At 43.2% G+C, this 15,814-nt stretch overlaps 1 protein-coding gene across 3 annotated transcripts in view; it reads left to right on the top strand.

Moving 5' to 3' along the window:
• The window catches only part of ZDHHC3 (zinc finger DHHC-type palmitoyltransferase 3), a 34,014-nt gene extending 18,825 nt beyond the window's left edge, over positions 1-15,189 (top strand). For 2 of the 3 annotated variants that reach the window (XM_032105785.1, XM_032105793.1), the window contains exons 5-7: positions 974-1,055; positions 2,830-2,960; positions 11,204-15,189. In XM_032105785.1, the coding sequence (XP_031961676.1) occupies positions 974-1,055; positions 2,830-2,960; positions 11,204-11,446 (456 nt within the window). In that variant the 3' untranslated portion in view covers positions 11,447-15,189. Of the gene's footprint in view, positions 1-973; positions 1,056-2,829; positions 2,961-5,614; positions 7,276-11,203 lie in introns of those variants that run through there. The other variant, XM_032105801.1, reaches the window with a different exon arrangement.
• Positions 15,190-15,814: the final 625 nt, after the last annotated feature.

Here is a 15,814-nt window from a genome sequence, read left to right on the forward strand (position 1 = left end):
TCTATTAAAACTTGATAGCCACTTTCTAGCAGGCTGTATTTAACACTTAATTTGGTTGAGAGAAACAAAATAAGGGTTTCTGGTTTTATTCTTAGATATTCTTTTTGACCTGTGAGGAAGTGAAAGAACAGCAGCATGCTCAGCTTGCGAGGAAAACCCAAATACTCCCGTATTGCCTTTTACTGCTTCCAGAGGTGTTTCTTGTTACAAAGTCTCTCTCGCTTCTATGATCTGCCTATCTTTGTCAGAGTTTGTACCTTCAGGAGAGTAATTTTTTTAGCCCTGTCGTAGTAAATTGTAATCTATGTGTAGCATTGCACATAGCTTTTGTTCTTTTCGTTACATACACTTTTTATTACAAAGCTAAGACCTAGCTTAAACCAAAAATGATTAAGTATGAAGTATTAAATCCTGAGAGAAACTTTCCATGCCAGTGTCTGCCTCAGGAGAAAGTACTTGTTAAAAAAATACATCATTTTTCTGAACCTCATACTGGAAAACAGATGAAAGTGCATTCTCTGGTTAAAACAAATTAATTGTTGTTTCTCTGGGAAGCTGTAGTGCTGTCAAGAGCAAGGATGTAAGCTTTGACAACAGGATGCCTTGATCAGTGTTACTGTTCTCTGAAAGCTGTGCAGTACTCAGCTGAGGTAAGGACAATGAGCTGTGGGGAAGGCCACTCTGGGACACAGGAGGCTGGATTTGGATCCAGCTGGCGTTAAATTCAGCAGTCTGCCTTGTGTTCGCTCAGAGCTGTTAGTAAGGAGAGAATGAGTCTGTGTAGTCTTGGCATTTGCCAGCTTCATGGTGCTTTTTCAGGGGAGATGGGAGAGCTTGATGGTTTTGGGAGTTGTTTGTGGTTTGGTTTTATTTTGAAATCTTAGCACTATGCTTTCAAATAAAGTGTTGGGAAGATTGAGCATTTTGGTCTTTGAACTCACTTGGTGCCTGTATTACATCCTTTATTTTTCAGATGTATATAGCACTGATTTCCCTGCATGCTCTAATCATGGTGGGATTTCACTTCTTGTACTGCTTTGAAGAAGACTGGACAAGTGAGTATAAACAAAATACCTTATTAAAATAGCAGATTACCCTTTGAATAAGAACTTACAATGCAGTAAGTTGCTTGTTTCCGAAGAATGCTATCAAGGTTCTGCTATGCTATCTCTGTTTTTTTTATTATTTTTAATGATCAGTCCTGGAACTTCATATTTTTTTCTTACCTGCTGGAATCTCTTTCCTGAAAAGTCCTGTTTTAACTTACATCTGATAGTGCCTAGGAAAAAGCTGATATGTAAAGACACCTGAGGAGTGTGTGTGTAATAACCTATTGTTCACGTGAACACAGCACTAATTTCCTGAATGCCATCACAAGATAAGAAGAATGTGTATGCTTTTTTTAAAAAGGGTAATGTGAATCATTGTTGCAAGACTGCCAGGAAAACATGCTAGCTCAGATCCAAAAAACCACCCTCACAAGAACAAACAATTCCTTTCCTCAAAAAAAAAAAAAAAAAAAACCCAATCCAACAAACCAAAAACAGAGCCCAAGCAGCTCAAAAAAGCCAAACTAAAAACCTCAGCATCACTCTGAAGTAGTCAGTGAGTAAATATTCACAAAGTCAGCCTACCTATATATTTTTAAAATCACATATGGATATATAAGAAATCCTCAAGGTAATGCTGAGTTGAAGAGCAAGGTGTCAAAGAATTTGTGTGCACATGTATGTGCTGCTTATGACTTTTTTTGGAAAAGTATGAGGGTTTTTTCCTTGGAATTTCAGTAGTGTTATTCAATATAATGACTAGTTTTAGTTTATAGTACTGCAGAGGATACACATATGAATTGAACTTGATGAGGTTGTTCTGCACTTCAGAACTTTGTAAAACAGCTGCCAGCTGTCAGTGAGAACATCTGCATTTGACTGCAGTGGCCAGGGCCATAAGGGAAGGATACATCAGAAGATAGTTTCCCTTATCTCCTTTCTTAGAGCCTGTTCCTGTGGAGAAGGCACTTTCCTGGCTGTCCCAGGCTTACGTGGCAGAACAGAGCTGTTAGGAGAGATGGATGTGTTGTTCAGCTGCCTTGTGTTTGTGCAAATTGTCTTAGTCCCTGATTATGGTGAATCTGTTTAAGCTGAAGATCTCATGAGAAAAATACAGGCTTTTGATGAGAGTCTTAGATTTCGAAAAAATCTGGAGATGTTCTGAAATTTACAGCATTGAACACTATGACTTTGGCCCTATAACGTTCCTTTCTTTTGCTCCTCCTTTCTAATTACCTTCTTGGTTTTTTTTTTTTTTAGCACTTGCTTGAGTTTGCATTATTGAGTATGAAGAAAAGTAGGAATTTGGCTTAATCTGACCTTTTTTAAGTTACGGCTTAGAGCAGTTATGAAAAGGAAGCATACCCTGGTTTTATGTTGGTGCTACATAAGCTCGTGTCCTGACTGCCAGCTTGAGATTTCTAATGGACTTATCACTGTGGAAAATCTGTAAGGCTAAGGTTTAAGAGAGAAGCTCCAGGTGAAATTGAGTAGAATGGAGTCCTAGCCAGTGTGCTGGGGGAACTCTGAAGTAGAAAAGAAAATTACAATCTTGAAGCGTTGCAGGGTGTTTGGTGGGTTTTTTGGCTTTTTTTTAAACTTGAGGGAGTGATCATTTTATGCTTGCATGTCAGAGCTTCCCTGTGTGTCTTTCTGGGAATGTTGTTCAGATAATTTATTTGATAGTTTGAGTACAGAAAACTCGTGGCTTAGCAGGTGTTTTGCAGCTGGTGCATTACTTGGTGTCTGCCCTTCCAACTCTGTTGTTTTGTCTTCACAGAGTGCAGTTCCTTCTCTCCACCAACTACAGTGATTCTCCTCATCCTCTTGTGTTTTGAGGCTCTCCTATTTCTCATCTTCACCTCAGTTATGTTTGGGACCCAAGTACACTCCATCTGCACTGATGAAACGGTGGGTGTCGCACATTCTCTCCTTTACCCTGTCTCTCACCATTTGTAGAAACAGTGATGGGCTACGGGGTTTTACCTCACGGCACAGGGAGTCCATGTACCCTTTGAGGAGAGATCCAGTGTAATAAAGCTGAGCTAGCATGGTGCTGGATGGTGCTCTCTGAAGGTCACTGTGGGAAGTAGGGTACTCCTATGTATTGACTGGAGTGCTATGTTGACAGTACTTCCCATAAAGTAGGCATAGGTAGCTGGGATTATTCTGTAGAGAATATTTGTCCCCTGTGGATTGGAGAACCTTTTTTCTTTAATGAGGTGCTTTTACATTGGTATTGTCTGAAGTTCACCTGTGTCCTGGTTGTCACTGTGCACAGGTTTGTGTGCTGGTAAGCCAAGATGAGTAGGTGAGGGAGGAATACACACACACACAGACAGAGACTTTTTTTTAGCCTAGAAGATTTTCCAGTCTTAGATACCTGTTCAACAGTTCAAAAACTCTTGCCAGAGGGAAAAAGAAAAGGGAGCAGAGCAGGCTCAAGGGACCCTGCTGGACACAGTCTGCTGCAAATCCACCAAGTCATCCCGAATTCAAAGGTGGCATAGGAGAGGTTATATAATAATATTACAGTCCTAAATCCATGTATTTGCCCACTTCTGTAGCGATGTAGCTGGGGATTCCGGTTGGTGTTCCCACACTTGTGAATACTTCCACTCTTCACCAAGCATGCTCAGGTAATTGAATTAACTGGGGTGGCTGGAGAGAAGTGATGGGCTTAAAAGAGTGACAACTCTTCTTTCCTCCCTGCCTCCTTTAGGTTTGTTTTCCTTGTTTGCCCATGGCCAGTTGAAGCTAGCATAAGTATTTTTGCTACTGTCAGAGAGCTGTGACTGGCATTATATGCCGTATGGGCCTATTGCTCTGAGCCTTTTTTTGCAGTGCTATTTTTAATGCTTGGCTTCCGCAAGAGGCTGATGTTCCACCTGTCTGTGTTCAGAGGAAGACTTCACTGTTCTTTCTGATGGGGAGAGCCCCAGGAAGAAGTACAGTGTGGTACAGATCCTGCTGAGCTTGTGTTCATCAATAAGTGTGTAAATTAGCAATGCCGCCTGTGAAATCATTGTTTGAATTTCTCTATCTTCGAAACCTGTCAAGAATTTTTAGAAGCTGCTTCCTATGGCTGGGCACCCATATAAGTCCCCAGATTTTCCCTTCCACTCTTAGATGGGGACTTGTAGATGTTAAAGGAACAATGCCACATTCTAAAATAAAAAAATGAAATATGGTCTCCCCTTGTTGGGTTGTGGGTTTTTATTTTTGGGTGTTTTTTTTAATATGTACCAGTAAGGATTTTGCTCCATGGAATGTCTCATTGTTGGTGTGCCAGCATTGAGCTAGCTGTCTGGCAAGCAGTCTGTTTTGAGCAGAGGAATACTTCCAGGTGAAGTGCTTCTTGGTGTGCTCTCTTGTAGTGTTGTAACTCACATTTTAGAGATAGGGCTGTGTGTTGCCGTTTTTCACCTTTTTATTCCAGTCACTGGGAGACTTCATTCCTCATCTTGAGTATGCTGTCCCAGCAAGATGGTTCCTTTCTGCCTGGAGGGACCCAGAACCCTGGTATTTTGCTGTTGTCTCTGGAGGTGACATTTACCAGGGATCAGCACAACTCCTGCAGTTGGCCCCTGTTGTGTTCATCAGAGCTCCCAGCGTCAGTAATTTGAGGCACGCAGATGCATTGCAGCGCATTACTGCGTAGCGTGGGAGACACGTGCAGGTCAGGAGAAATCTTACCTTGCAAAAGATGCAGAGTCAAGGAGCTGGGTGATCTGCCAGCTGCTGCTGCTGCCCGTGGGAGAGTGATGCTCTCCAGTGACTTCTCTTACTCATTGTGCTTCTATGGCAGCCAGGCATATATGGCTTTCCTGACAGACCAAATTCACTCCTGGGCTTTAGACACAATATGGATTTATTTCTTTTTAGTGTTTAACTAGTGAATGTTCCAGCTGATTGCTTGATGGCTTGTTTTTGTTCTGCCTCTAACCTTTACTAAACAATGCCAATGATTTCTTCAAATCAGTATCTTATTTAACCCTCTCTCCATGCTGTCAGCCCGTGCATGTTTTAGCAGTGATTCTAATGACACATGAAGAGGCACCAGGCAGACTGAGCTACACTGAGCCATGGGCACTTCCTGAACTTGCTTGGTGAATCTGGGAGCATTATAGTGATTATCTTTGGGTTTGTGGGTTTTTTGGTTGGTTTTTTTTTTTTTTTTTTGTCTGCAAGCTTGTAATGGTTTCTCTAAAACTTTTCCATCTGGTTAGCACATAATGCATTCAGCCATTAAAGCACATACTTTTTGTTTGGTTTTAAGTGGTGGGGTTTTTTTTATTGACATCAGAGGCAATTGGATGGCAGGTCTTAAAATGTTTCTGAAGTATGTAGGTCTGAAGAAAATGAAAGCAATTTTATTTTCAAGGAACAGTTTCTAGATTTAATATTTTTTAATATAAAACAGTGAGAAGGAAAGACAGTACAGATGCATTTGTATTTTCTTACTCTGTCCTTTGGATAAGAGGTAATTGAGAGTAGACCTTTCCCCGAATCCAGAACTACAGAATCTGAGTATTTGACTGAAAATGTGATATTTCTGTTTTCAGGGAATAGAACAGTTGAAAAAGGAAGAGAGAAGATGGGCTAAAAAAACAAAATGGATGAACATGAAAGCAGTATTTGGCCATCCGTTCTCTATAGCATGGCTTAGCCCATTCGCAACACCAGACCAAGGAAAAGCAGACCCGTACCAGTATGTGGTCTGAGGAATTCCTGACCAGCATTTCCACTAAAATAGAAACATATTACAGCACTACTGTTACAAATTTTCCATGAATGTTTAAAACAAAAAGCAAAACAAACTTTTTTTATGTCTATTAAATGGCTGATAATTGCAGAGGAAAAACAAGCCCTATATTCCACCATTTTAGATAATTCTATATCTCTGGCTGAAACTGCTGCTGCTTTTTCTTTTTTTTTTTTCCTTTTCTTTTTTTTTTCCTTTCTTTTTTATCTCATTAACTTTACTGGCATTTGTTTCTCTCTGCTTTCTGTATGGCATAACTAATGTGAAGGGGATCCTCTCTTCTCTGTTATGACCCACCTCTTCTGAGTAAATTCTCATGCTGTCTCCTGACTGTGATGAGCTCTGTGGATGACATGTGAGTGCCAACAGCCCTACACAGACACATTTGGACTTCCTGAAGGAGCACATTGCTCTTTCATAAGTGAACTTGACCAGGAAAGCAGATACTTCACGTACCAAAAGGTGCAAGACCAGAAGGCAACACAGCAAGAGAGCCAGTTGACCTGGTGATCACAAAACAGTTAAAGTACTTAAGCGTTGCCAACACCAATTCCCACTCCACCCTCCTTTTTCCTTCCAGCCACAGAACTGATTCCATCTTTCTGGCATTATTTTGTCTGTTCCCTCCCTTGTGTGCAGGAAATTGTTGCCCCTTTAGGATAACTGTGGCAGATTTAGAAGACTGTTTGGATTATTACATGCCTTACACTTTCAGGAAAGAAAGAAAGCTAATTTTCAAGTGTTTAGAATAGCAGAATCATGTTTTTTTTGTGTGTGTTTGTCTTGGTAAATGACTTGTTAGAGCAATGCCTGCTAAGCGGTGTTAACGTGAAAAACTGACATGAATGCCCAGATTCCTATAAAGACTAATATTGATGGGATGTGTAAGTGTTCCAGGGTGATTGATTCTATATTGTTAGCATTGCCCTGGTTTAGAGCTTTGTAAATCTTTTCTCCTATTTATGCATACATGTGTATGTGTGTAAACACAGGCACATATATGTGTAAGGGTTTGAAATTGGGAAATATTTATGGTAAGGAGCATGCATGCTGTTATGAACTGTGTGGTGATGAAAGTGGGAGGGACAGAAGGCATTCCAAAAAATGGATAGAGCTAAACCATTCATAATTACAACTGGCATCTTAGGTTCAGGCAGGAATTTTATTATATTTTTGATTCACAACTCCCATGGGCTCATCAAATGAATTGCAAACAAAAGAAATACGCAAATCAGCTGCGTCTGTGACTTCCAAGGAATCTTTTCTTTCCTTGGTTTAAAATATTTTTTTGGAAACTGACCTGTTTAGACTGCTTCAAAGCCACGTGGGAAGGGAGGGAAATCAGGGAAGGAGAAATTGAATGGATGTCTCATTTTGGAAGTAATGTGAATGCTGCATCTTTTCAATCTGTCAATGCTTCCATATGGAAAACAAATGCAATAAAACTTTTCCAAAAACTTGTTTGCTGTTCTTCCTTTCTTTGCTCCAAATCTTAGGAAAAATCCGTAATGGTTTTCTGAACTTTCACTTCTGTGTGCAAGCAGGCAGAAGCATATGAAGGTTAATTAACTTGAGTGTTCAACTTCTAAGTTGAAAAGTGAGTTAATTGGTAATATACTGATCTGTTAATCAGTGGTTTATTTCGCCACTGGGGAGAGGCTGTAACTCTGGTTTTAGTGTGTGATGGTGTTTCTCAGAGAACGCTCCCAAGCTTAATAGTTAAGCTGGATCTTGGGCCGTGGTCAGTCCAGCTGGTGAGACACGTGCAGGAGATGATTTGAACTGGTAGAGAATCTGGCCCTTACGCTGCCTTGATGCAAAATCAGATTTATTGAGGAGAGAGGCTTTTTATATTGAGTCAGCTAGGGAATTAACTAATTAATGCACCTCTCTGTAGTTCACTGCTTCAAAAATTGTTTTGATTACAAATTCTACGTTCCAGTTTGGGTTTATTTTAATTACCCTTATTAGCTATGCGTTCTGGAGGAAGATTGATTACATTTTTCTGGCATTTTGACCATCGTGGAAAAATGCCTAGCTACTGAGTTTTTCTTGCTTCAAACCAAATGCAAATTGTTAAACAGCGTTATATAGTACTGATATTTTCAGTCAAACTGTGTGTTTTGTTTTTTAAACGAGGCACCATCCCAGAAGTGCCACCGGTACCTGTTGTGTGTGTGTGGCGATAACCATGGCCTTCAGCTTTCCTTGTGCTGCACGGCTCGGTGGTGCTGTTTGGTGCAATTTGAATGGTACTAAAAGTAGGACAGTACTAATAGGAGAAAGGCAGACTTACTGGTTAGCTGATGGAAAGTATTTTCTTGGTCAGGACTACCCCATTTCAGGTGGTAGTTCTGTTTTAGTGTGGCCAAGAGAAATTGAAAGAAACTCAAACAGGGCACTTCTGGAAAACTAAGTGGTGCTCCTAGCAGAAACGAGTGCAAGGAACTGCTGTAAGAAAAGTCTGCGTTAATCATGATTTCCAGTGGCGGTGCTTCCTGTGTCTTCTCTGTAACCATCAATTTGTCTCAATGCTTGTCTTTCTGGTTTGCTCTTTCCTTTCATGTCTTAAAAGTGCATTGAAGGAAATTAATGCATTTCTTCTAACATTCAAGAGCTGTCCTGCAGATTGCTTCTGGGTCAGACCATGCAGCCCACCGTCCTTCTCTGGCTCTGGGCAAGAGCAGATACCGAGGGCAGTAGTTGGAGAAAGAGAGTATATCCTACAGCATCGCAGTGGTCACAGGTTAACCTTGTCTTACTCTCCCCACGTTTGCAATGTTGTGCCTCTTACTTAAAGAGGAGTGTCCAGTATTTTATATTTCCTCAGTGTATATCTTCTCTTTTCAGTATTGGTTCAAAATTATATGATTTGAAATAGGGAAAGATGATGCTTTCTAAGCACTTTTTTTCTTTTATTAAGTGGAATAGCTGCATGATGGGAAGGAGAAACAGGTGTTGGTTTAATTCAATACAGAAAATTCTCACTTTCTTTAATAATGGTGAGAGATTTATGCAAGTATTTTTTTTTTTAAAGTTTCATTAAACAGTAATGAGTTGTCCAACAGCTGTGCATTCCTTCCATCTCCCTTAGGTTCTTTTTAAGGCATAACCTTATGCCCTACTGACCATGTGGCTGGCAGCCAAAAATAGATCAAGATACAATTATAAAACTTCTGTTTATTTTGAAACCATGCTGTGAAGGGATTAGTGAGGTCAGGTTGGGAGAGAGAAAGTATGCCTCTAGCTGCTCTGATGAACTGCTCCCTAATTGGCATTAGCACAACCTCAGCCTGACCTTGCTTATTGCCTTGGTTAGCAGATGCTGATAGGAGCAGGTGAGCAATGTTTTTTTGGGAGGAAAGGATGGGTTTCTGCCCAGAACTGTTCCAAATCTGTATTCCCAGTCTAGATGGCAGCAAGGATTGAAAGGGATTACACAAATGAGTGAGGGCAGGGTTAAAGCTTGTGCTTGCAGAGAGGGGTTTAAATGCCTGGTGTCTGTCTCTCCTCCTGCTCTGTGCTACTTGTTTTCCTTTTCCCTAGATGCTCACACAGTAAGTGCTCCAGCCGTGCTCCAGCCAGTTTGTTACTGACACATGGGAAAGCTCTGCAGTTTGCTAAGGAACATTGCGCAACCAAAGGTGGTCTCTTGCTTTAAGCTGCCAAAGCCTCTGCCTCCTGGTTGCACAGCCACTGGGTGCTGGAAGTGCAGTATCCCAGAGGAAAAGCTCATAGTAGTGCTAGAACGCTTTGCCAAGGGTCTGCTGTGCACAAACTCTGCTCCTCTCCAGCTTGCCCAGCAGGGAGGTAAGGTCGGGCCCTGGCTGTGGCACACCAAGTGTGGCATCCCAAGGGACCAGGGGCTGCAAGGGATTTTCCCTGGAGCACTTAAAACGGTACATTTGCAAGCTTGGGAGCAGGGTGAGGTGCTGCAGGCATGTGCTTAGCATTCAAAGTCCTTCAGGGCTTGAATTTTTCCCAAATTACAACCCTGAGGAATTCCGATTTGGTGCTTCGTCATTCCTTTCTGCACCTTCACTGCTGGGCTTCTCCTAAATCAGCACGAGAAACAGGGCATGAATGAAGGAATGAAGTTCACAAAAGCTTTGCACGCAGTGCTGCGGTTTCTGGTGTGTTTTCTTCTGGGTCTGCTCGTGCTGACTCAATGTTCTTGCAAACTGAGCTGCTGCTGCTGTGTTATTTGCGAGGCTGACAGTGAGTGCAGCTGTGGTGCTGCTGAGCTGCTGCCTGTATTCCTTTCCTCTCACTGCAGAGCTTTGAATGTTCTGTGTGTTGTCAAGAATAATCTGTAGAATTAGTACGTGACAAATGTACTGTTCATCCAGCACTTCTAAAACTCTTCTTTCTTACAGTTTTAACTGAATTTGCGCTTTTTTTTCATTTCCTTGAGCTTCTCAAAACTTGGATCCAGTATTCTTGCTTCTCTAAGAACAAACTTTCTGTGTGGTCACTCGTATATCATTACGAGTGGATCATACACAGCTGCCGATCTGACTCCTCTCTTAAATGATACAGAAAATGGGCATAAAAAATTGTGCCCTATTTCACACAGTGGCAGCCTTAAAAAAAATCATTAAGAAAATAAATTTTAGTTCCTTATTCCTACATGGAGAAGACTACCAGGAAAAAAAAAGTCACTGCCTAAATTCGATAGAACTGTTCTTTAAGTACAATTGAAATGTTTGCTTTACTGAAAGTGACATTCTTGAAGGGAGAATGAGTTAGAATACTGATTGACCAAGGCTGCGGTCCCATTTTGAAGCCTCCACTTTCACCTATACAGATTTTCTCACCTCCCAGCAGGTTATCTGGCTTGCATTGTGATTTGTCTTTGACAATTTGGTAAATGGAAGTTGTGTTCTTAAATATTTGCTCTTAACTGGCATGGAGTGAGCTTCTATTGACAAGCCTAGGTGTGGCAGTGGTAAATTCCTGATTGCTGGAAAAAAGTGCAGTATTTTGGCTGTGCCTGAACTATTGCAAAAAAAACGCCCAAACAAGGTGAAACTCTTAAGTTGTATTTTGTCACTCCTTGGAAGGATTAAAAAAGCCACATGAGAAGAGGTCCGTGTTTCCAAAAAGGCTGGCTTTTCAGAAGCCATCTCTGTACCCTAAAAATCAATAGCAACTGATGCCAAAATACATCAGCAAGATTCAGATTGTCCATTAATTTGATCTCGTGTGAGGGTTTTGCTGTTAAATTTGGAGATGAAACTCTAATGGAGGGTGTCTGTCTTCATTGTTAACTCAAACTGGAATAGCATCAACCTGGCTATAGGTAGGCAGTTCTGCATGTGCTACAGTGCTTGGTGCCCAAATACCTGCTGTATGCATGAGACAACCATAAACTCTTCTCTTCTTGCAGGGTATTGAGCGACTTAAAAACCAGAAGCCAACCTGGGAGAAGATCAGCGGCTGGGAAGGAATGAAGCTGGCGTTTGGTGGTACCTTCTCCCTGGGTTGGTTCAACCCTTTCTCAAACCTGAACTGCAAGAGCCCAGTGCTGGCTGAAGCAGTGGCAGCAGCTCCTGCATCTGAAATTATGACCCAAGAAGAAATCGAGCAGTTTCTGGCTCGAGATGTTGCCATCCAAATGTTGCGTGAATAAGCAAAGCATCCTCCACAATGCCAGGAGAAGCTTTCAGGTGTTCCTTTTAATAATTACTTGTGCTGGAGATTTAAGGGTTGCTTTTTAGCATATTTTCTGGTGCATTTAAAAATTCAGGAGTATTTGTCTGGAACAGACCCTACAGCACTAGCAATGCAAATCTCCAGAGAGAGCTTCGTAAGTGATGGGGTTCATAAGCTCCTTTTCAGACCTGTGTCAACTGCTTTACTGAGCTTTTCTTAGATGGCCTTAAAGGACAGTTTATAATTGTCAGATAGATTGGTTCCAGTTCCCAGAAATGTGCCATCCTAGGGAGTCTGGTTAATCTTTGTTCTTAACAGCCCTTTGGAGGACTAAATGTGTGTGATGGCAAGATTAGGCCAGCTCTGAAGGTTTTCTGGAAAAACGCATCCACTTTAGCCCATCCCATCCCATGGGTGCTGCCTCTAGGTTATGAAAGCTGCTGCCACACTGATCGTAGCCTAGGTGGGATACAGGGCTATGGATGCAGCACTTGGATGAGCTCACCCTGGGTGTAATTCCTTTGGGCTCTGAAATATCTCCAGGGGTTAATTTTTACCCTCTGTGCTTGTGGGACTGCCCAGGACTGGTGGTGCATGTTGGAGGTAGTGGGCTTGTGATGGTGCCAGGCTGGTGGGAGCACTCACCCGTGGCCAGTGCAGCTAAGAACGGGCAAATGTTGGCCGGGTTTTCGAGGTGCTGGTGGGGGGAAGCTTTTGCCCCGGGGCTGTGGTTCATTCACATGTGAGATGTGTGAAGCAGGAACTGCCTGGCTGAGCTCTGCAGCCCAGGGAGCATGGAAGTGGTCTAGGCCAGGTATCAGGGCTATTTCTGCGGTCAAAGAGAGGGTGATGTGAACACCCTGTGATGGAGGTGCTGCTTCTCTCTGTTTGACTTGTCTAATTTAGATGTCTCTCTTTTCTTCTTTTCTTGGTAGCTAGAGTTGGTAGAGAATGAACAGTGCCTCCTAATCTTACTGGGGTTTAACACTGTCCTACTAGTACGTGCCATTATGCAGGGTTTCCTTACATTAATTTTGCAGCCAGCTCCTGGGGAATGCTGGTGAACCTGTAGAAGGAACACTCGTCCCTTGAAGAGGGCGTCACTGCAGGTGGCAGTAGTGGTAGCAAAGTCATGCAGAGATGTTGCCAGCCTCTGAATTCAGATACGCTGCAAACACTTGGCATCCTCCAGATGTCAGGGTACTTTTAATTTAGACTGTTTTTCAATTGCTTTTTTTTTCTTCTGTCATATCCTTAGATTAATTGTCATTAAATTTGCAAGAGACTAGAGATGTGCTCCTGGCTTCCCCCCCACCCAGAACATGCTTGCTTTTATCTCCCCCTCCCCTGTAACATGGACCAAAGATAACTGCTTCCTCTCAAAAGTAAGAGAAAGGAGTTTTTGGGATGAAAGCATGGTATTGTGAAAGACCTATATGAAGTTTTTATTATTTATAGGAGTAATATCAAATGGAATTTGTGCAAGATTTTTTTCCTGGTTTTTTTTTAACTCCTCAGAAAGCATCTTGGTGTACATTAATGGTGTGACATTCAGGACTACTGTGGAGGGATGGGATTCTCTCCTGGACTTGTCCTCTGCCACAGCAGTCTCATTTTCTGGCAAAGGTACTGGGAACAAATAGAGTGCCTTGACTGTTAGGAGCACAGCTTGACCAAAATCCAGAGGGTATTTCCAAGTAGTTGTCCCATCCTCTGTTCCCTCTGGATATCTCTTCTCTTTGTCAGTGCAAAATAGATCTAGAAAACATCATTAGGAACTGTATATTTATAACCTTTGGGATAAAGGGAAACGCCCCACATTGGAGGGGAAACAAGGTATCCTCTCATGTCATTTAGACACGAGGTCTTGAATGTCTTTGCCCTGTGCAGCTGTGTGGTGTTGAGGGAAGAAACTCCTTCTTCTGCACTAGACTATGTTTATCTCTGTCAGCATCCCGCAGGAAATGGATGTCAGGGACATACAGATCTAAAAGGAACTTCCTGTAGGGAGCAATGGGGATGTTGAAGGAGGAAGAATAAGAGTGCCCTTTTTAGCTCACATTTTCTAATTTTGGCTTGCTGCTCCACCACTGCATCCAGTTAACATCCCTGCCTCTGGTGCTGTGTCTGCAGTGGGAATGGTACTACAGGGAGAAACTAGTTCATGGCTGAACATCACCTTGAGGCAGGCATATAGGGATGTCAGCTTGGGAGGGACCCCCATACGCTGCGTTCCAGGGATGCTTCTCAGAACGGGGACCCCACTCTGGGACATGGCTTTGGGTAGGCGTGGATGGAGGCAGCCTAATTTCTCCTGCACTCTCAAACCTGGCTCACTTCATCAGGAGAACAGTGGTCATTTGCTTCTGTTTCCCACCACTCCTATTGTTCCTCAGGTGCTGGCGTTTCTGGGTTTGTTTTTTTTTTAAATAGAGGAAACAGAAAAGTAGTGTGAAGAGGAGGGTGAGAGCCAGAACAGTCATCTCCCCTCCTCCAGTTACAGTCTGAGTGAGAGACAGGGGCGTGTCACTGTGCCTTACACAGAGCCTGGACAGCCAGCTCCAGCTGTGATGCCCCCAAGATGTGGCAGGGTGACTTCCTATACCCAGGAAATCAGTTCTGGTGTTTCTTGTCTGTCAGTCTCCCTTGTCCCCTTCCAAAGTCCCAGTACCCCTTGGTGTATCTCCTTTCTGTCTCAATGTAGTGTGACAACTCTCAGAAATCCCACATTTTCACAAGTTGGAAAAATCTGTTTTATCCGTAGCTTTTGTATAAACCTCCTTCTTTAATGATTGACTGGTAGCTTGAGACCAAACATAATTTTCATGGAATTGAAATGAAACTCACTGTTTACTTTCCCTTCCCTCTACACACTTCTTGCCCTTTGTTAGAGCATGCCTTCATGTTCAGACCATGCAGCTATGGTCCTGGCTGGCCTGCCAGGTCCCAGGAAAGACATCCTGGAGAGCCTGCTTGTGGCGCCCTAAGTGTATGGGGCCGGGGAGGATGCTCCCCCTGCACTGCACAGTGGGACGTGGTTTGCTGGAGGTCCCATCACTGCTCTGACATGAGGTGATGCTCTGATGAGGTTAATATGTGATGGGCAGGGTCATGGCAAATGTGGAAAGTGTTCTCGTACTTCTTACCTGGTGTTTTCTACAGCAGGTTTTCTATGCAAATAGAGAATTTACATCTCTTGAAAAAACACATTTTTTGCTGTTTGTAACTCCTTTTTGTGCCTTCAGTCCCTGTTGTACTTACTAAAGAGCTAATACTTCATCTTCCAAGGACCACCTGCTCCTCCCTACCCTGTGGACAGGATGCACACGGACCCTGCACCCACTCTGCCTGTGGAGAGGAGCTCCCACTCCCTGCTATGCCACCACAGGAGGTGTAGGAGGTGGCCTTTTGGGGACCCTGTGCTGCTGTGGAGCAACAGAACACCATGGGCAGAGGGGCAGCAGGGGCAGGGCAGCCTTGACCCCTGTCCATGGCCTGGCAGCCACCTGTGTGCTCCTCTGGGAGTTCCCCAAATCTTTGAAACACAAGAGAGTGGTTAAAACCTTTTTGCCTTTTTATGTCCTTCCTAGTTTTTTTCCTCTTCCCTTTTTATGGGTTGGCACATAACCAGATGTAGTCACCATTTATTTTTTCCACCCTACTGCATTAATGCTTGAGCATTTGCCTTTTAAATAAACAAATAAATTACCCCCTATACTACTTTGTGACCTGATTTCATCTTTACCTGTGGAAACGCTGGAAACCCCAGTGCCACTCTGCTGCTGGCCACGCTGTGGGACCTTGCTAAAGGTGTGCTCAAGAGTTGCTGGGGTGTGCAGTGCAGCGGTGGGCTCCAGCTGTGCACAGCTGTTGTCTTCTCCAGTGTGACTGTGGCTGGAAGAGCTCCTGATGTACACTGCCATCGAGGCTCTTCCTGCCCAGCAACATTCAGGGTGGCAGGGGAAGAATAGATGTTGTACATTTCTAATGCTGCTGGAGATGGCTCCTCCTCCAAAAACGCCTGAAAACCCCCAAAAGAAGTGGGATAGGAAGCTGTATGAAAAATGGTGTTTGGGGAGACTGTGCTGGGTTTGCTCTTTCTGTGCTCTAAAGACAAGGAAAGGCACATGGTGGTACATTCCCCAGATGGCAAGCTGGGAGGAATTGGGAATTGCCCAGGAAGGATTTGGTTGAAATGTTGCTTGAGCTGCGCAGCAGCCCTTGGTGCAGGGAGGTCCCTGTGTGTCCTTCCAGGTTGGACCACAGCACTGCTGGCCTCTCCCAGGCTCACACCCATAGCTGGCTGAAGCTGGCACCGACATGAGCTCCGATCCCTGGTCTGTGA

The sequence above is a fragment of the Corvus moneduloides genome, chromosome 1 (assembly GCF_009650955.1).
Source record: "Corvus moneduloides isolate bCorMon1 chromosome 1, bCorMon1.pri, whole genome shotgun sequence".
Lineage (NCBI taxonomy): Eukaryota > Metazoa > Chordata > Aves > Passeriformes > Corvidae > Corvus > Corvus moneduloides.